Source organism: Zingiber officinale, chromosome 6A (assembly GCF_018446385.1).
Source record: "Zingiber officinale cultivar Zhangliang chromosome 6A, Zo_v1.1, whole genome shotgun sequence".
NCBI lineage: Eukaryota > Viridiplantae > Streptophyta > Magnoliopsida > Zingiberales > Zingiberaceae > Zingiber > Zingiber officinale.
In genome coordinates, this window is record NC_055997.1 from 57224333 (window position 1) to 57246649 (window position 22317).

The window sequence follows — 22317 nt, forward strand, 5'->3', positions numbered from 1 at the left end:
ACTTATTGTGATTGTGTGTGATTGGACCCTTGGACATGTCAAGGGCATTTTATGTGTGTGCATGATTGTATGTATTAAATATAGCAGGAGTTGTATTAGTTATAGGATTTTATATTTTTGTTTCGATCTAGATTACATGTACATTCCTTTGTGGAATATAGGATTGATAAATGTAAAATTCTATTTTTTTCGCGGATCGTATCCTTGAGAGGCGTGGGACTATTGGAGGACCAGAGGCGTAGTAGAAAAGTAAGCTTGATGGACCCGACGAACGAACCCTAGGGATGGCAGCACACCGAGGACAGTGATGGAAGATGTCATAATAGTTGGAAAATTAATTTCCATATTTATTACTTTTATTTACTGTGATGTGTTTGTGCATGTGATGTGTGCTTGCATAGTTCAAAATTCCTCACTTTAAATAACTAAGTGGGAGAGGAATTAATAAATAAATTCCACGGTCTCTATTACTGGTTTGTAAGTGATGCAACAAACTTGCGTGTTGACTCTGAGTGCCTCCCTCCACAACGGATAAGTTTGTTTGTGGATCACTAGATCAAACTTCCATTATGTATGGTTATAGGAAATTATTTAGGATGTGTGTGATCTTCCCCAACTGAAGGGGCACAATTTTATTTAATGGACTTAGTATCAAGTAATGATATACACTTAGACACATTTAATAGTATACTCCCCAACAGAGTCATTGCTATTATATGTGTGACCAAAGGAAAACCAACTATTAATTTGTCATAAAACTAGGTTGACAAGATAATAAAATTAATGAGCAAATCCCTCTTACAAATGTTTAAATTTGTATAAGTCCACACTAACATGGCATACAAAATTCACGGTGTTTGAGGTAATTTTATTTGTCATAAAGTTAGGTTGAAAAGATAATAAAATTAATGGGTAAAACCCCTCTTACAAATGTTTGATTTATATACGTCCACACTAACGTGATATAAAAAATTCACGGTGTTTGAAGTAATTTTATTTATCATAAAGTTAGGTTGACAAGATGATTAATGGGTAAAACCCTCCTCTTACAAATGTTTGAATTTGTATACGTTCACATTAACGTGTCATACAAAATTCACGGTGTTTGAGGTGTTGGTGAATTTAAATGATATTGTTTTGAGGAATCAATATTATTTTAAATTCTAAAATTTTGACCAAATATTTGAGCGAAGGCAGACCAACTATTAATTTTATTTGTCATAAAGATAGGTTGACAAGAAAATAAAATTAATGGATAAAATCTCCTCTTTGAATTTATATATGTCCACACTAACGTGACATACAAAATTCACGGGGATTTTAAGATATTGGTCTTGACCAAATATTTTTGTGATTCTTAGGATTTCAAATGATTTTCAATCTCCTAGTTGTTATACTAAAGAATAGACTTTGTAGTCCGATTGGAAAACTTGGACACTAAGGTTGACCGTCCTCCTAGAACTGAGAACAATAAAGGTATATTATATTCATTAGTTGTTGAAACATATTTAGTGGTGTTATCTACCGGTACCTGGTGTGTAGATACGGGAGCCACTGATCATGTCTGCAATTCAGTGCAGGGGTTCCAAGAAACCCGACAACTATATGAAATCACCGTCTACATGGGCACTACTGCAAAAGTAGTAGCTGTTGCAGTGAGAGATGTTTATCCTTTGATAGAAATAGAACATGGATTTTAAGAAATTGTCTTTATGTACCAAGTTTAGAAAAAACTTAATTTCAGTTTCTAAACTATTCAAAGAACTTGATATTCTATCTATTTTGATAACAAAGTTGTTATCAAGAAAAATAGGGAAGTTATCTGTTCTGGTACGTTGGTTGGTAATTTATATATTCTAAATCCAAAAACTCCCACGATGCAACAAATGAAAATTAATAACACATCTTCTAACTCTAATAAGAGAGAATAACCTTCGGAAATGAACCAATCATATCTTTGACATCTAAGGCTAGGACATATTAACTTGAGTAGGATTCAAAGGATAATAGCTGATGAATTTTTGGGTTTATTGGTGGTGGAAAACTTTCCAACCTGCGGGTCTTATTTGGAAGGAAAAATGACCAGGAGGCTTTTTAAGTCTAAGGGGTATAAAGCCAAAGATGTGTTGGAATTAGTTCATTCTGATTTGTGTGGACCTATGACTATCCATGAAAGAGGTAGTTTCGAATATTTCGTCTCTTTTATAGATGACTATTCGAGATACGGGTATATTTATTTGATACGCCGCAAGTCTAAGTGCTTTGATAAGTTCAAAGAGCACAAGGCTGATGTGGAGAAATGTGAAGGTAAAAGTATCAAGACACTACGGTGAGATCTAGTGGCAAGTACATCTTAGGAGAGTTTAGGAATCATTAGAAGTCGGGATTCAATCCCAACTAACTGCACCTGGTACACCCTAACAGAATGGTGTGGCAGAACGAAGGCATATGACTCTTATAGAAATGATTAGATCGATGATGAGTTATTCAGAACTACCAAATTCTTTAAAAGGATATATTCTGGAAACGACAATGAACAGAGTACCTTCTAAGTCAGTACCCTCTACTCCCATAGAATTGTGGAATAGGCGTAAGCCTAGTCTGAAGCATATTCAGATTTGGGGTAGTCCAGCACATGTGCTGAAGGGAGACACTGATCACATACAGAAGTTCACTTGGTTGTGAGTTATCCTAGATAAACGAAAGGTGGTTTATAGTCCTAAAGATCAGAAGGTCATTGTTGGAACCAATGCCTGATTTTTAGAAGATAACTATGTTATAAACCACAAGCCCATGAGTAAAATTGTTCTTAAGGAAATAATAAAGCACACATTTAATCTAGTACCAACAGTACAAGATGAGATACCACAAGAAACTGCAACACGTGTCAAAAATGATGCACAATTACAGACGGTGCCTCATCATAGTGGGAGGGTCGTTAGGCAGCCTGAAAGATTCATGTTTTGGGAGAGTCTTTGGACTTGATCTCTGGTGAACATGAATCTGGTCCCTAAACATATGACGAAGCACTCTAAGATAAAGATGCAACATCTTGGCAAAGAGCAATGAATATAGAAATAGAATCTATGTAAGTCTGGGAGCTTGTAGAACCACCAAATGATATAAAAGTCATTGGGTGTAAATATGTCTACAAAAGAAAATAGGGACAAACGGGAGGGTGGAAACCTTCAAAGCAAGGCTTGTTGAAAAAGGGTATTGATTATAAGGAAACCTTTTCACCGGTAGTCATGCTTAAGTCCATCTAGATTCTTTTATCTATTGCTGCTCATATGGATTATGAGATTTAGCAAATGGATGTCAAGACAACTTTCCTTAATGGAAGTCTTGAAGAAAATATCCATATGAAGCAACCAGAGGGATTCATTGCAAAGGGCAAAGAGCATCTTGTATGTAAGCTCAATCGGTCTATGGACTGAAGCAAGCTTCAAGGTCTTGGAACATCCTGTTGTAATCCAGTCTCATGGATTTATTCAGTGTCCGGATGAGTCTTGTGTATACAAGAAGTGTGATGGAAACGTAGTGGTATTTCTTGTACTATACGTAGATGACAATTTTGATAGTTGGAAACAATATCAAAGAGTTGTCGGAAGTAAGGGTATGGTTGTCCAAGCAATTCGATATGAAGGCCTTGCGAGAATACGGACATATTCTTGGATTAAAGTAATTAAGGATCGCAAGAAAAGAATGTTGTGCTTATTCTAAGCTTCATATATCGATACAATCCTAGCTCGTTTTAGCATGCAAGACTCTAAGAAAGGTTTTCTACCTTTTCGGTAAAGAGTATCTTTATCTAAAGAAATATCTCCGAAGACATCAAAAGAGATAGAAGAAATGAAGGCAGTTCCTTATAATTCTACTGTAGGAAGCCTAATATATGCTATGCACGAGATCGGATATCTGTTTTGCCATGGGCATGTTTAGCAGGTATCAAAGTAACTTTGGACAAGGGTATTAGACTGTTATAAAGTATAATTGAAGTACCTAAGAAGAACTAGAGATTATGTTGGTTTACCAAGCAAATGATTTGCTCCCTGTGGGTTACACGGATTCTGACTTCTAATCAGATAGAGACAATAGTAAGTCAACCTCGGGATTTTGTGTTTACTTTAGGAGGTGAAGCCATAACTATGGAGGAGTGTTAAGCATAGGTATTTTTTCAGACTCCACTATGAAAGTTGAGTATATGACAGTCTCTGAGGCAGCCATAGAAGCTGAATGGCTCAGTAACCTCATGATGGACTTAGATGTGATTCCTAGTTCACCAAAATTATTTGGTACAGTAGCAAACTTGAAGGAACCACGAGCCCATAAGGCAAATAAACACATAGAGCGCAAGTATCACCCAATACGAGACATCGTATAAAGAGGAGAAGTTGTTGTCGCCTAGATTGCATCAGCAGATAACCTGGAAGATCCTTTCACTAAGGCCTTAAGGCAAGAACTTTTGATGGGCATGTTGAGGGGTTGAGGAATCAGATGTATTGCAGGATATATGGCAGCATAATCTTTTAGTATAAGTAGGATATTGTTAGAGTGTATAATAAAAGCCTAGCTTTTATATAAATATTTATAAGAATCACATTGGTCAAATGTCTACATTTATATGCTAAGTGTAGTTGTTCAATTAATTTATATTGTAGATAACATGGTGTGTGGTGTCACACACAGAAGATCATGTTATAAGTTCCTTATAAATTATAAACAGTAGCTCACGACTAAGATGGATAGGAAAAAACCATTGGAATAGTCATAGTGTAATTTGGTATTAGTTTATCTTGACTATAAAGTTACACTAGTACACTCTGAGTGTAATGAGCAGGACCATTTGAGGTAGTTTCTTTTTATACTGACTAAATAAAAGAACAAGACATCTGTTATTATGGAAGTGTGTACTCTTAATCCTAATATAATAACAAGCACATATACTTAATATTTATTTCTTTGATTTATCAAAGGGTGCGATTTAGTTCGATAAATCAATAGGCCCGATAAGTTGGAAAAAGATATTATTTATAATGTGTTGTTGATTATAGAAGGAAACTGTGTCCTAGAAATCTAGGTTGATGATGTCCCCAAGAGGAGCTCATAAGGATTGTCATGTAAACCCTACAGGTAGACTTTGTCCGACATGACGATAAGGTTGAGTGGTACTACTCTTGGAGCTAGATATTAATTAAGTGAGTTGTCAGTAATTCATTTAATTAGTAGATATTCAATATCTTAAACACGGGGAGATTAACACACTTATGATAAGAAGGAGCCCATATAGTAATATGAGATTGGTGCGGTAGTTCAATAATAACTCTTTAGTAGTATGAGTTATTATTGATGAACTCGAGTTGGGTGTTCGGGATGAACACGGGAAGCTCAAGTTCATCGGGAGACCAAAACCAATTCCTCCTCTCGGTCCCTGTCATAGCCTCTTAATTATAAAGTGTTATACTCACTCATACCCACCTTGTTACCCACCTTAAGGTGGTCAGCCAAGCTTAGTTTGGAGCCCAAGTTAGGGCCGACCAAACCAAGGTTAGATGGGTCAAGTAGGTGGTCGGCCCTAGCTTGAACCCAAGCTTAGGTGGCCGACCACAATTAAATTAAAAGGATTTTAATTTTTAAAATCTTTTCTTATGTGAAAGCTATGGTTTTAAAAGAGAATTTAAAATTTAAATCTTTCCTCTTATAGCTTTCTACAAAAGATTAAGAGAAAGGTTTGATATCTTTCCTTATTTGTAGTTAAAAAGAAAATTTTAATTTTTGATAAAACTTTCCTTTTTTAACCATCCTCATGGTTTTAAAAGAGAGTTTTAAAAATTTTAAATCTTTCCTTTTATAGCTTTCTACAATAGATTAAAAGAAAATTTTGATATATTTCCTTATTTGTAGATTGAAAGAAGATTTTAATTTTGGAGAAAACTTTCCTTATTGTAATCATCCACATATTTTAATAGAGAGATTTTAATTTATAAAAGTTTCTTTTATAGCCAACTATGAAGGGAATTTTTTAAAGAGAACCTTTTATTTTAAAAAATTTTGGAAACAAATTAGGAAATTTTAATTTTGTGTTTAATACTTTCCTTGTTTGGAGGAGTTGTAGGGGTCGGCCAATAGAAATAAGAAACAGAAATTTTAATTAAATTTTCCATTCATTGGCAAGAAAAATAAAGAAGTTTTTATTAAAACTTTCCTTAATTGTCAAAACCAAGGAATATAAAAGAGATGGTAGAGGTGTCTCACCTCATAACAATATATCATCTATTATTTCCTCTGCTCTCTTACTTGGTTGTGGCCGGCCCTCTCTTTTTTCTCTTCCCCTATTCTTCTTCTTAAGTAGCCGGCGGCATCATCTTCTTGGAGAGATCTTGGTGGCCGGATTTTGCTTGGAGAAGAAGAAGAGATAAGAGGCTTTGTTTCTTTGCATCCCTAGGAGCTTGGTGGTAGTGGTCGAACCTCATCTTCTCTAGGAGTTCTTGTGGTGGCCGAAACTTACTTGGAGAAGAAGAAAGCTTGGGTGGATTCTCGTCTCGGTAGATCGTCATCCACACGACGTCCGAGATAAGAAGAGGAATACGACAGAAGATCGTGAGATCTATAAGCTACATAAGGTATAATTTGTTATTAGTTTCCGCATGATAACAAGTTCATCCTTTTGTTTAGATCTTGAAATACCAAACGAAGAGGCTAATAAATCTAGGCTATCGAATTTATGTTTTCGATTTTGTATTTCTTTTGTTTTTCGAACTTGTGATTCGATTGTTCTTTTTGGTTAAACCTAGGGTTACTATAAGGAGATTAAATATTGATTTTTGTTGAAAGGCTTTGTCTAGGAAGTGGTGGATGCTCCCATAACCAAGAAGACCTAGTGTCTCGCCATGTTTAACCTAGAAATCGATCTCAGAAATAAATATTTAATCGAATTTGTAACATGGGTGGATTTAGATCAATAATGTTAATCATCGTTTGCGATCCAAGTCTAAACCACTAAGAACAGATAAGTCGAATTTGGAATCAATAATGTTAAGTTCCGTTTATGATTCCAAATTTAATTTCTAAAGAACACAATAGGTTGTTAGGAAAGGTTCAGAACTTGTTCAAAATTTTTGTACAGGGGAACCGGTACGTTATTCCGAGTAGCAACCAACAATTGGTATCAGAGCTAGGGTTTGTCTCTATGTGTTTGGTTTTCAGTTTAATTATGCACATGTCATACATAATTTCGGCAAGATAATAGTACGATATACTAACTCTATGGTTGCAGGCTCCAACTATTATGACTTATTGTGATTGTGTGTGATTGGACCCTTAGACATGTCAAGGGCATTTTATGTGTGTGCATGATTATCTGTATTAAATATAGCAGAAGCTGTATTAGTTATAGGATTTTATATTTTTGTTTCGATTTAGATTACATGTACATTCCCTTGTGGAATATAGGATCGATAAATATAAAATTCTATTTTTGTCGCGGATCGTATCCTTGAGAGGCGTGGGACTATTAGAGGACCAGAGGCGTATCAGAAAAGGAAGCTCGATGGACCCGACGACATGAACCTTAAGGATGGCAGCACACAGAGGATAGTGATGGAAGAATCCATAATAGTTGAAAAATTAATTTTCATTTTTATTGTTTTTATTTACTGTGATGTGTGTGTGCATGTGATGTGTGCTTGCATAGTTTAAAATTCCTCACTTTAAATAACTAAGTGGGAAAGGGATTAGTAAATAAATTCCATGGTCTCCATTACTGGTTTATAAGTGATGCAACAAACTTGTGTGTTGGCTCTAAGTGTCTCCCTCCACAACGGATGAGTTTGTTTGCGGATCACTAGATCAAACTTCCTTTATGGATTATTATAGGAAATTATTTAGGATGTGTGTGATCTTCCCCAACTGAAGGGGAACAATTCTATTTAATGGACTTAGTATCAAGTAATAGTATACACTTAGGCACATTTAATAGTATACTCCCCAACGGAGTCACTGCTATTATATGTGTGACCAAAGAAAAACCAACTATTAATTTGTCATAAAACTAGATTGACAAGATAATAAAATTAATGGGTAAAATCTCTCTTACAAATGTTTGAATTTATATACGTCCACACTAACATGGCATACAAAATTCACGGTGTTTAAGGTAATTTTATTTGTCATAAAGTTAGGTTGACATGATGATTAATGGGTAAAACTCTCCTCTTACAAATGTTTGAATTTGTATACGCCCACACTAACGTATCATACAAAATTTACGGTGTTTGAGGTGTTAGTGAATTTAAATGATATTGTTTTGAGGAATCAATATTATTTTAAATTCTAAAATTTTGACCAAATATTTGAGCGAAGATAGATCAACTATTAATTGTATTTGTCATAAAGATAGGTTGACAAGAAAATAAAATTAATGGATAAAATCTCCTCTTTGAATTTGTATATGTCCACACTAACGTGACATACAAAATTCATGGGGATTTTAAGATGTTGGTCTTGACCAAATATTTTTGTGATTCTTAGGATTTCAAATGTTTTTCAATCCCCTAGTTGTTATACTAAAGAATAGACTTTGTAGTCCCAATTATAATGATTGAAAAACTTGGACACTAAGGTTGACTGTCCTCCCAGAACTGAGAACAATAAAGGTGTATTATATTCATTAGTTGTTGAAACATATTTAGTGGTGTTATCTACTGGTACCTGGTGTGTAGATACGGGAGCCACTGATCATGTCTGCAATTCATTACAGGGGTTCCAAGAAACTCGACAACTATATAATATCACCGTCTACATGGGTACTGCTGCAAAAGTAGCAACTATTGCAGTGAGAGATGTTTATCCTCTGATAGGAATAGAACATGAATTTTAAGAAATTGTCTTTACGTACCAAGTTTAGAAAAAACTGGATTTCAGTTTCTAAACTATTCAAAGAACTTGATATTCTGTCTATTTTGATAACAAGTTGTTATCAAGAAAAATAGAGAAGTTATCTATTCTGGTACGTTAGTTGGCAATTTATATATTCTAAATCCAAAAACTCCCATGATACAACAAATGGAAATTAATAACACATCTTCTAACTCTAATAAGAGAAAGCAACCTTCGGAAATGAACCAATCATATCTTTGGCATCTAAGGCTAGGACATATTAACTTGAGTAGGATTTAAAGGATAATAACCGATGAACTTTTTAGTTCATTGGTGGTGGAAAACTTTCCAACCTACGAGTCTTACTTGGAAGGAAAAATGACCAAGAGGTTTTTTAAGTCTAAGGGGTATAAAGCCAAAGATGTGTTAGAATTGGTTCATTATGATTTGTGTGGACATATGACTATCCAGGCAAGAGGTGGTTTTGAATATTTTATCTCTTTTATAGATGACTATTTGAGATACGGGTATATTTACTTGATACGCCGCAAGTCTAAGTGCTTTGATAAATTTAGAGAGTACAAGGCTGATGTGGAGAAACGTCAAGGTAAAAGTATCAAGACACTACGGTGAGATCGTAGTGGCAAGTACCTCTTAGGAGAGTTTAGGAATCATTAGAAGTCGGGATTCAATCCCAACTAACTGCACTTGGTACACCCAAACAGAATGGTGTGGCAGAACGAAGGTATAGAACTCTTATAGAAATGATTAGATCGATGATGAGTTATTCAGAACTACCAAATTCGCTAAAAGGATATATTCTGGAAACGACAATAAACATAGTACATTCTAAGTCAGTATCCTCTACTCTCATAGAATTGTGGAATAGGCGTAAGCCTAGTCTAAAGCATATTCGGATTTGGGGTAGTCTAACACATGTGCTGAAGGGAGACACTGATCACGTACAGAAGTTCACTTGGTTGTGGGTTATCCTAGATAAACGGAAGGTGGTTTATAGTCCTAAAGATCAGAAGGTCATTGTTAGAACCAATGCCTGATTTTTAGAAGAGGACTATGGTATAAACCACAAGCCCATGAGTAAAATTATTCTTAAGGAAATAATAAAGGATACGTCTAATCTAGTACCAACAGTACAAGATAAGATACCACAAGAAACTGCAACACGTGTCACAAATGATGCACAATTATTAGGAGGGTCATTATGCAGCCTGAAAGATTCATGTTTTGGGAGAGTCTTTGGACTTGATCCCTGGTGAAATGAATTTGATCCCCGCACATATGACGAAGCACTCCAAGATAAAGATACAACATCTTGGCAAGAGCAATAAATATAGAAATAGAATCTATGTAAGTCTGGGAGCTTGTAGAACCACCAAATGATGTAAAAGCCATTGAGTGTAAATATGTCTACAAAAGAAAAAGAGGGACAAACGGGAAGGTGGAAACCTTCAAAGCAAGGCTTGTTGAAAAAGGGTATCGATTATAAGGAAACTTTTTCACCGGTAGTCATGCTTAAGTCTATCCAGATTCTTTTATCTATTGTTGCTCATATGGATTATGAGATTTGGCAAATGGATGTCAAGACAGCTTTCCTTAATGGAAGTTTTGAAGAAAATATCCATATGAAGCAACTAGAGGGATTCATTGCAAAGGGCAAAGAGCATCTTGTATGTAACCTCAATCAGTCTATGGACTGAAGCAAGCTTCAAGATCTGGGAACATCCTGTTGTAATCCAGTCTCATGGATTTATTGAGTGTCTGGATGAGTCTTGTGTATACAAGAAGTGTGATGGAAATGTGATGGTATTTCTTGTACTATACGTAGAAGACAATTTTGATAATTGAAAATAATATCAAAGTGTTGTCGGAAGTAAGGGTATGGTTGTCCAAGCAATTCGATATGAAGGACTTGGGAGAATGCGGACATATTCTTGGATTAAAGTAATTAAGGATCGCAAGAAAAGAATGTTGTACTTATCCCAAGCTTCATATATCGATACAATCCTAGCCCGTTTTAGCATGCAAGACTCTAAGAAAAGTTTTCTACCTTTTCGGTAAGGAGTATCTTTATCTAAAAAGATGTCTCCGAAGACATCAAAAGATATAGAAGAAATGAAGGTAGTTCCTTATGCTTCTGCTGTAGGAAGCCTAATGTATGCTATGCACGAGACCGGATATCTATTTTGCCATGGGCATGGTTAGCAAGTATCAAAGTAACCCTGGACAAGGACATTGGACTGCTGTAAAGCATTTATTGAAGTACCTAAAAAGGACTAGAGATTATGCTGGTTTACCAAGCAGATGATTTGCTCCCTATGAGTTACACGGATTTTGACTTCCAATCAGACAGGGATAATAGTAAGTCAACCTCAAGGTTTTGCATTTACTTTAGGAGATGAAGCCATAACTATGGAAAAGTGTGAAACATAGTTGCTTTTTCGGACTCCTCTATAGAAGCTGAGTATATGACAGTATCTGAGGCAGCTATAGAAGCTGAATGACTCAGTACCTCATGATGGACTTAGATGTGATTCCTGGTTTGCCCAAAATTATTTGGTGCAGTAGCAAACTCCAAGGAACAACGAGCCCATAAGGCAAGTAAACACATAGAGCGCAAGTACCACCCAATACGAGACATCGTATAAAGAGGAGAAGTTGTTGTCGCCTAGATTGCATCAGCAAATAACCTGGAAGATCCTTTCACTAAAGCCCTTAAGGCAAGAACTTTTGATAGGCATGTTGAGGGGTTGGGGAATCAGATGTATGACAGGATATATGGCAGCATAGTATTTTAGAATAAGTGGGAGATTGTTAGAGTGTATACTAAAAGCATAGCTTTTATATAAACATTTATAAGAATCATATTGGTCAAATGTCTACATTTATATGCTAAGTGTAGTTGTTCAATTAATTTATATTGTAGATAACATGGTGTGTGGTGTCACACACAAAAGATCATGTTATCAGTTCCTTATAAATTATAAACAGTAGCTCACGACTAAGATGGATAGGAAAAACCATTGGAATAGTCATAGTTTAATTTGGTATTAGTTTATCTTGACTATAAAGTTACACTAGTACACTCTGAGTGTATTGAGCAGGACCATTTGAGGTAGTTTCTTTTTATACTGACTAAATAAAATAGCAAGTCCTCTTTTATTATGGAAGTGTGTGCTCTTAATCCTAATATAATAACAAGCACATATACTTAATATTTATTTCTTTGATTTATCAAAGGGTGTGATTTAGTTCGATAAATCAATAGGCCCGATAAGTTGGGAAATGATATTATTTATAGTGTGTGTTGTTGATTATAGAAAGAAACTGTGTCCTAAAAATCTAGGTTGATGATGTCCCCAAGAGGAGCTCATAAGGATTGTCATGTAAACCCTGCAGGTGGACTTAGTCCAACATGACGATAAGATTGAGTGATATTACTCTTGGAGCTAGATATTAATTAAGTGAGTTGTCAGTAGCTCATTTAATTAGTGGGCATTCAATATCTTAAACACAGGGAGATTAACACATTCATGATAAGAAAGAGCCCATATAGTAATATGGGATTGGTGCGGTAGTTCAATAATAACTCTTTAGTAGTATGAGTTATTATTGATAAACTCGAGTTGGGTGTTCGAAGCGAACATGGGAAGCTGAAGTTCATCGGGAGACCAAAACCAATTCCTCCTCTCGGTCCCTATCGTATCCTCTTAATTATAAAGTGTTATACCCACGCATACCCACCTTCTTACCCACCTTAAGATGGCCAGCCAAGCTTAGCTTGGAGCCCAAGCTAGGAATGGCCAAACCAAGGTTACATGGGTCAAGATGGTGGTCGGCCCTAGCTTGAACCCAAGCTTAGGTGGCCGGCCACAATTAAATTGAAAGGATTTTAATTTTTAAAATCTTTTTTTATATGGAAGCTATGATTTTAAAAGAGAGTTTAAAATTTAAATTTGTCCTTTTATAGCTTTCTACAAAAGATTAAGAGAAAGGTTTGATATCTTCCTTATTTGTAGTTAAAAGGAAGATTTTAATTTTTGATAAAACTTTCCTTTTTTGTAGCCATCCTCATGGTTTTAAAAGAGAGTTTTAAAAATTATAAATCTTTCCTTTTATAACTTTCTACAAAAGATGAAAAGAAAGATTTGATATCTTTCCTTATTTGTAGATTGAAAGGAAGATTTTAATTTTGGAAAAAACTTTCCTTATTGTAGTCATCCACATGTTTTAATAGAGAGATTTTAATTTATAAAAGTTTCCTTTTATAGCCACCCATGAAAGGAATTTTTTAAAGAGACATTTTTATTTTAAAATTTTTCGGAAACAAATTAGGAAGTTTTAATTTTGTGTTTAAAATTTTCCTTGTTTAGAGGAGTTGTAAGGGTCGACCAATAGAAACAAGAAAATAAAATTTTAATTAAATTTTCCTTTCATTGGCAAGAAAAATAAGAAAGTTTTTATTAAAACTTTCCTTATTTGCTAAGACCAAGGAATATAAAAAAGAGGATAGAGGTGCCTCACCTCATAACAATATATCATCTATTATTTCTTCTCCTCTCTTCCTTGGTAGTAGTTGGCCCTCTCTTCTTTCTCTTCCCCTATTCTTCTTCTTAAGTGGTCGGCGGCATCATCTTCTTGGAGAGATCTTGGTGGCCGGATTTTTCTTGGAGAAGAAGGAGAGATAAGAGACTTTGTTTCTTTGCATCCCTTGGAGCTTGGTGGTGGTGGCCGAACCTCATCTTCTCTTGGAGTTCTTGTGGTGGCCGAAACTTGCTTGGAGAAGAAGGAAGCTTGGGTGGATTCTCGTCTCGGTAGATCATCGCCCACACGACGTCCGAGATAAGAAGAGGAATACGACAGAAGATCGTGAGTTCTATAAGCTACATAAGGTATAACTAGTTACTATTTTCCGCATCATAACTGGCTCATCCTTTTGTTTAGATCTTGAAATACCAAACACAAGATGCTAATGAATCTAGGCTATCGAATTTATGTTTTCGATTTTGTATTTCTTTTGGTTTTCAAACTTGTGATTCGATTGTTCTTTTTAGTTAAACATAGGGTTACTTTAAGGAGATTAAATATTGAATTTCGTTGAAAGGCTTTGTCTAGGAAGTGGTGGATGCTCCCATAACCAAGAAGGCCTAATGACTCGCCATGTTTAACCTGGAAGCCGATCTCTGAAATAAATATTTAATCGAATTTGTAACATGGGTGGATTTGGATCAATAATGTTAATCATCGTTTGCGATCCAAGTCAAAACCACTTAGAACAGATAAATTGAATTTGGAATCAATAATGTTAACTTCCGTTTGCGATTCCAAATTTAATTTCTAAAGAACACAATAGGTTGTTAGGAAAAGATTCAGGACTTGTACAAAATTTTTGTACAGGGGAACCGGTACGTTATTCCGAGTAGCAACCAACACCAGGCACCAAGCACCAAGAGGTGGATAAACTTTGCGGATGAAGTTTCGACAAGAACTCACCATGTTCAGCACAGTTCAGGTGCCCAGGAGGGGATCCAGGCACTCGGACGAGGCTATAAAAGGAGCTTTCAACCAGCATTTTCATAACAACATTTGCTACGGCTTTCATATTCGCGCACTGCTCAGAAAAGGCTCCGATGACACCGAAAGGCTCCTTTGAAGTTCGAAGAATGAAGACTTCATATTTCCTTTCTGTTTGTCAATAACATTTACATTTCAGCTATTGTACTTAACTTTGTAAATATATTTTGAATTGATAGTGATTGCCCATTGAAAGCTCTCTCACATGTGGGCCTTGGAGTAGGAGTCGTCGAAAGCTCCGAACCAAGTAAAACTACTTGTGTTAGTGTGTGCTTTTGTTCTCTCTCTTTTCCGCTACATGACTTGTTTTAAATCGTGATTTTCTATTAATAATATTCACCCCCTCCAGTGTATTTACGGTCCTACACTTGTGTTTGTTCCTCGCTACACTAGATTGCATGGATTTCTAATCAGTGAGTGTGTGATTTTCTCGCCCAGTTGGAGTCTCTGTCGGTTGAGCCCCCTGCAATCATACCAATATCTCTTCGAACGACATTATTGTGGTTTTCCTCTTGTGGCGTCGAGGGATGATCCTATCCAACTCAGGCGAGGGTTGGGGTCTGATTTTCTTGCTGCTAAGGTGTATGCTAGCGTCGGCCCTAGTTGTGATGATCCCTTCCAGGCCGTCCATTTGGGCAATGGTAACGTCGATGATTGGGGACGACGAGTGCCAGTGGAATCCTTGGTTGATCACCCGATGCATTTTCAGACTGTAATGATAACAATCCTGAGTGTTATGCATGTCTTACTGGTGGTAAGTGCAGAATTTGGGAGCCCATCTAGGGGGCTCAAGAAATCTCATCTGCTCGGTCGCCATGCGCTGTACCTCTTGAGACTGTGGCTCTTGATGATGAGGTTGAGGACATGCTCTGGGTCCTTTATGAGGAAGAGGCAGGGAAGGTGCTCGGTGTTCTAGAGCAGGTGCTGGAGCAGGCGCGGTGACCTCCTTCTTTCGAGCGGGCTGTGCCTCTTCGTCATTAATGTACTTGGTCGCTTGACCAAGTAGATGATCGAAGTCCTTGCGGGCTCCTTTATCAAAGAGCAAAAAAACTCACTATCTATGAGCCCTTGAGAAAAGATGCTCATGAGAATTTTTGGGGGTGGCCGATGGAACGTCCATAGCTATTTGGTTGAATTTTTTTGATATAAGCCCTCAACTTTTCCTTTGGCCCCTACTTAAGGTAGAACAAGTTGAGGGCCATTTTGTGATACCGGCGGCTGTTGGCAAAGTCATGAAGGAAAACTTTACAGATATCCTTGAAGCAACAGATGGATTCGGCTGGTAGTCGGTTGAACCACCGTTGTGCTGAGCTAGAGAGCGTAGTGAGGAACACTTGGCACTTTACGTCATCCGTATATTGATACAGAATGGCGACGTTCTCGAACTTGAGAAGGTGGTCCTCTGGGTCGGGTTGCGCTAACTTTTGGTCTCGAGCTTCTACCAGCAAGTTAAAATCCTCTTGAGACAAGGTGACGATGATGAATCATCCAGCTTCTTCTATCTCTACATTTCATATTCTGGTGAAAGTTTCTATAGATGACGCTAAATTTAATCCTGTCTAAAAGTTGAAGAGATGATGCACCGAGCAGGTGGCTTTGTTGTTGATTGGGAGAGGACTTTGAACGGAGAAAAAGCTAATGAGCTAGAACAAGGAAGGGGCTCCAGGTGCCTCCCTCTTCTCTAAACACTTGGAAAAACAAGTCATAAGAATGTTAGAGTGAGAATCAGGGAAGGGGTCCCTTGCGTAGGTCCTCCGACGCTCAAATCAGTATACTGTCTGAGTGGAAACATGGAGAAGAATACAGTAGATGCATGCACGTGAGACTGTTGTGAAGTGTAATTGAGCATAATAGAGCATACCTGGTCAACGGAGAGAATTTTCCTTTTATATGCCACCTCTCATAACCTCTACAGTCATAAGATGATAAAGAATGTTGGGTGTCAGTATTTATCGAGTAAAGGAAAACGTACAGCTTGGGAAATGTTTAGTCACCGTTTGAGGAATCTTCCATTGCACATGTACACTACCTTTGTAGCTTATGCCATTAATGAAGCGGTTTAAGAGAATATTATATCGGCTAATGGAAGATGTATAGTCATCATCTTCGAAGAAGGTTCCATTAAATGTATATATTGTAATAGAAGAATATTCTTTGACAAATATTTATTACTCTTTGACAGGTTGTTATGATTCTCTGACAATGTTGTCCCCTGGAGATATTTCGATTGGATCTTAAGTCAACTGACTGTATATTATATGGGCAGATTGATGCATAAGTAGGATACCAAGTCCAGTACATCCGTCCGGCCCCTGGGCCGCTCAGCTAAGTATTGTGATACTGGGAATCTAATTAAAGCAACAGAGAACCAAGTCCCGTAGGCCCGACTGGTTCTATGACCGATCGACTATACGTTAGGATACTTGCTTCTGAAAGACGGGGAACCAAGTCCCAAGAGATCTGATTCGTACTTTTATTCGGTCGGGGTTTGTAATAAGAATCGCCTGACGTATGTCTTACATACATATAGGAAACAAAGATGCTGAGTTGTGTGAACCTAATTGGTATTGTGATTGACCAGCTATATAACGAGAATCATACTGTAGCAGCGAAGAATTGTATCTCGTATGCTTGACTGACGCGTTAAGGCTGGTCGAATTTGTTTTGTGTATCTTGGCAGCGAGTGGAGCTACCAATCCTTACAATTTGACCAGCTTTAGGATCAACCGACCATATGTTGAGAATTGTGCTCTGAGAATGGGAAGATAGATACCTTGAATCCAGCCGAATGTAAGTATGACCGGAGTTATGGAAGATCGGCAGCTCATGGATGGTCAGATATATACTAGGCATCTTAGCATAGGAGTGAAGTACTAGGTACTTCTAGTTAGATCAATAATTGGGCCGGGCGTCCTCCTATTGAAAGTCTTAGTGCTGAGTGAGTAGTAAAATCCTGTTGAGAGTGATACGTTGGTTGTCACTTTCCTTTGATTTTAATCGTCATCTCACTTTGACTTTGACTTTGACTTTGACTTTGACTTTGACTTTGACTGCTACGTTATTCCTAGATTCACTTGTAACATTTCGTATCAACAACCTTAGAATGATAAATGAATAATTTCAAAGAAAGTTAAATTCGACCTGGCGGCCGTGAATGGCAACAAAGACCGGCACTGCGAATTAAATCATACATACGGACAGAAGAGCAGCTGGAAGATCAAATGCTTACCTGTAATTTCAGCGTTCGAAATCCCAGACCTCGCACTTCCTTGCCGTAAACTCTGACCATTTCCCTGATCCCATCCATTAAAAAGCATATAATTAACATATTTTAATTTCTCATAATTAATTAAGAAGATTTAAAAACACTTCAAAAGTTTGGCTTCGGACGTCAAAAGTAAAAAAATTAAATCAAAGAGGTGACGTGTGTGCTTACGTCACACAGGTGAAATCGCTTAATATTTTTTTGAAAGAAAAATAAATTAAAAATAATTATATTGACTGACTTGAAGGAAGAGTAACTGGAAGGCTGCTTGGGGGTGAAATCTTGAAGGGGATAGCAATGGAGTCGAAGGTAGTCCCTCCAGTTTTGCACCGTCTCCTTCCTGCTGTTTAAGCTCGTCGAGAACCTTATCTTCTTCGTCGGATCGTCGGAGTAGTACTTCGCTTCCTGCTCCGCCGGCAGCCGAAAAAACTCCTGCGCCACCTCCATTGTCCCCCTTGTCCCCCACATCGACTCCATCCTCACTCCATGATTCACCGCCTAGTTAATGGATTATAGTCGTTCGTTGCTTCAATTGATTGTGGATCTTTAATCTGATCGATTAGTGGGGGAGGTACCTGGAGGAATTCGTAATACGCGCAGGCGTCGACGATGGGTATGGTGGCGTCGCTGATAACTTCGTCGAGGCGCGGACGCTGGGACTCGGGCCGGACGTAGAGCTCCGGTGAGGAACCGAGTTGGTGGGAGGCGGCGGAGAGCAATAGATCCGCCATCGCTGGCCTGGCGCAAGGGAAAGGAGAATAATTAATGGAGAGAACGTGCTGACTATGGCGTTTATACAAGACGCGTTTTTAAAAGAGCAGACGCGTTTTTTGCGTTTACTGGCGTTCGAGTGTTGTGCAGGGCCCGCTTGGAGCATGGTGTTGCAAGGACATCTACAAGGTTTTACATCGTTATAACACCCATCGTATCAATAAAATATCATCACATACTCATTATAATAAAATATTTTTTCTACTCATATTCTTTTTAATATTAACACTTATTATTTATTTCTGATCTCATAATCCATCCAATCATTTTAAAATTATATCATATTAAATAAATATATTTTAAATATATTAAAAATATTTAAATTATTATTATTTTTAATAATAATCTTACTTTTAAAAATCAAATCTAATTTTATTGTTTTCCAAAAATAATATTAATTTTTAAAATATATTTATTAAATAAAATAGATGGTTGTGAGTGATGCGGTGATAAGGAAGGGCTCCATCCCGTGAAGGATAGCGGTCACGGTGGAGGTCAAAGTCAAGGTGGTCAACGCTCAGATAACATCGGCCGGTCAGGCGAGCATGCCCCGACCAGGGGCGTAGCCAGAATTCAAATTTAGGTGGGGCTAACTATCGACAAGACATAACCTCTATTTGCAGACCTAGACTTATGTCGCTCATTGCCTGACAAGACAGTGACCTCCTCACATGTGACGGCTAGTGAAGGAGTTGCACATCACCTAGTGAGGTAGTGTCTGCCTCGTGTGCGATTGCTTCACAGGTGGTCGCACGTGAATTGGTTGTTGGTCACTTGGCGAGGTAGCGTCCGACTCACGAGCGATCATTGCTCGTTGCCTCATCGACCACCACTCGAGCGGCTGATGCTCGTTGGCTCTTGCTCAATGATGGAATTTTATTTTATTGAATAAGAAATAAAAAATTTAGGTTAACTTTGAATAGTGAATTCCTTGTTTGCTACGGAGAGTAAAAGAGACAATGTTGCGAGTAAGTTTAGGGTAAAACACATAAAAAAAAGTTAGAATTAATATGTTTATTATCATAAATATATTTATAATGACTTTTATAAAATTTATCATTCTAATTTGATATTTTAAAATATTATTTTTGAATTTGATATTTTAAAATTTGTCAGCGCACGAGAATAATCAATTAATGGATATATATGGGGTTGATGCATAACAAATCAAAATTATTCATGATGTTTTTTAGAAAGGAGGTGGGGCTGGAGCCCACCCTAGCCCAAGGGTGGCTCCGCCCCTGGCCCCGACCAGGGGGAGAAAGTCCCGATCCGATGCCGCCTTTGACACGGGGAGGTGTCAAACAACTGACGCTCAATGGAGTAGGAGATGTCGGATGAAGAAGGAGACGATGTGTAGAAGCCATGCCTGTTGGTGCAACCTTAGGTCAAGGTTGACCTGGTTGACCTGACTCGAGTTGACCTGACTCGAGTTGTATTTTGATGTTTGACTTAGGAAGATTGTTGGTGCAACCTTAGGTCAAGGTTGACCTAGTTGAGTTGTATTTTGATGTTTGACACTCGTGGAAGAGTTGTATTCTTGATATGGGACAAGAATAGATGTTTGGGAGATTATTGGTGCAACCGTAGGTCAAGGTTGACCTGGTTGACCTGATTCGGGAAAGAGTCCAAGTATGGAGACTTGACAACGAAAAAAGTCCAAGCAGGGAACTTGGCACTGGAAAAGTCCAAGCAGGGAGCTTGGCACGCGAAAAGTCCAAGTGTGGAGACTTGGCACGGGAAAAGTCCAAGTATGGAGACTTGGCACTGGAAAAGTCCAAGTATGGAGACTTGGCACGGAGAAGTCCAAGCAGGGAGCTTGGCACTAGGGAAAGTCCTAACTGGGATGTTAGGCAGGTGGAAAGTCCCGTGAGTGAAGCCAGTGGGAAAGTCCTAACTGGGATGTTAGGCAAGGTGGAAAGTCCCGTGAGTGAAGCTGCAGGCGGGAAAGTCCTAACGGGATGTTAGGCATTGGAAAGTCCCGTGAGTGAAGCCAAGCAGAAGAAAGTCCTAATTGGGATGTTAGGCGGTGTGGAAATCCTGGTGAAGCGGTGAAAGTCCGGTGAGTGAAGCAGGTAGCAGATCGATGGAGTGACCAGATACATGGTGTTGAGGAAAGTCCAAGTAGGTCAAAGGATTGACCGACACTTGGTGGGAATTCTAGCAGTCAAGGGTGACAGATTCTAGGATGAACCAACAGTCGAGGTTGACCGAATGTTGGTTTGAAGGCTTGGGACTTGGTTTGGGCAAAACCAAGTCACTAGTTATCTGATCGGTGCGGTGACCGATCAAGAATCGACAAGGTGTTATCGATCGGTATTCGATCTGCACCGATCGAAGGTGATCGAGCCGTGAAAGGCGCGATCGGTGCGTAGACCGATCAGAGCTTCGACGGCCGTGGCCACCGATCGAGAGGCGATGTCGCGGAAGGAAGAGCTTCAGTTAAGAGTTGGGATCGCGTGGACCAATCCATGTGGCCCTGATCGGTCCCACGAACGATCGAGTACGCACGTAATCTTTCAGATCGACCGATCGGTCTGGGGACCGATCAGCGCAGGGCCTGATCGGTCCACAGACCGATCAGGGTTCTAGCCGTTGCAACGCAACGGCTAGTTTCTTCGCTGTTTCTTCTTCGCAGGTATAAAGGAGACGAGGGCATCTTCTGTGCTACTGCTTCTTTCTCTTCTCTTCTGCTACAGAGCTGCTGTTCTGGTGCTTGAGCTTTGTTGAGCTCTTCTTCGCAAGTTTCGCGTGAGCTTCTTCCTTCGGCTGGGACTCCGACTGAGCTGCTGCTGTGGTTGGCGTCTGAGAAGCTGTTGCTTCTTCAACAGTCGACAAGAAGGCAAGGGTTGTTTACATTTGCTGTGTATTTACTTCTTGCTTCTCTTGTATTTGTACTCCTTATCTTGCTGTTGCAAGAAGTAGTTGTGGCGAGGTTTCTCCACCCATAAGGAGCTCATATTTAGCCGGTTCTCTGGGGACTCATCCACCGACGGATTGGTAGGCTTCGTCCACCTTACGGACACGCCGAGGAGTAGGAGTTCATCTCCGAACATCGTTACATCGGTTTGTTTTTCTTCTCCTTAGTTTCTTCCTTGTATTTCCGCTGCGACTAACCCTAACTGTAGGAAGAACGCGAGAATTTGGGACGACTATTCACACCCCCCCTCTCTAGCCGAGTACGAACGATCCCAACAAGTGGTATCAGAGCGAGGCCGCTCTTCGACGGATCAACACCCGGGGGAGCACGGGCTAGAGATGGATCTCTATGGAGAAGATGTCACGATTCAACCCTTCTACGAGTCTCACGACAACTTCAAATATTGGAAGGTAAGGATGATGTATTTTCTTAGGACTAATATGTTAAATTGGTTTTGTATACAAGAAGGGTTTTCCCCTCCGATGGATGAGGAAGGAAAACCTATCAAGAAGAAGGAGTGGACGAAAGAGCAAATCCGACAATCCGAAATCAATGACGAGGTAACAAAAATTATTGAATTTGCTTTACCTAATAATGTTTTGTGCAAGATAGATAGGTACAACAACGCCAAGGAATTGTGGAACAATTTGGCAAAATTCCATGAAGAGGAGCCTAGTGAGCCAAGTAGCTCACATCATGGAGGAAGCGAATTGGGAGTTGAGGGCTACTCAACATCCAAGGAAGAAGAGGAGGAGAGCTCTTGTTCAAGATCGGAGCAAGAAGAGGCATCTACCTCCGGAAGGGATGAAGAAGAAAGCTCATCTACATCCACAACCCTAGGTAACTCAAACACTGTGATTTCAAGCAAATTACACATAATGTGTTTTGAGTG

The 22317-nt window shown here is 38.5% G+C and overlaps 1 protein-coding gene across 2 annotated transcripts in view; it reads right to left on the reverse strand.

Annotated features, from left to right (window-relative positions):
- Positions 1-18527, reverse strand: part of LOC121996393 — a 34390-nt gene extending 15863 nt beyond the window's left edge. For both annotated transcript variants that reach the window (XM_042550356.1, XM_042550355.1), the window contains exons 1-3: positions 18310-18527; positions 17976-18232; positions 17699-17762 (exon numbers count right to left, since the gene is read on the reverse strand). In XM_042550356.1, coding sequence (XP_042406290.1) covers positions 17699-17762; positions 17976-18232; positions 18310-18465 — 477 coding nt within the window. In that variant the 5' untranslated portion in view covers positions 18466-18527. The remainder of the gene's footprint in view (positions 1-17698; positions 17763-17975; positions 18233-18309) is intronic.
- Positions 18528-22317: the final 3790 nt, after the last annotated feature.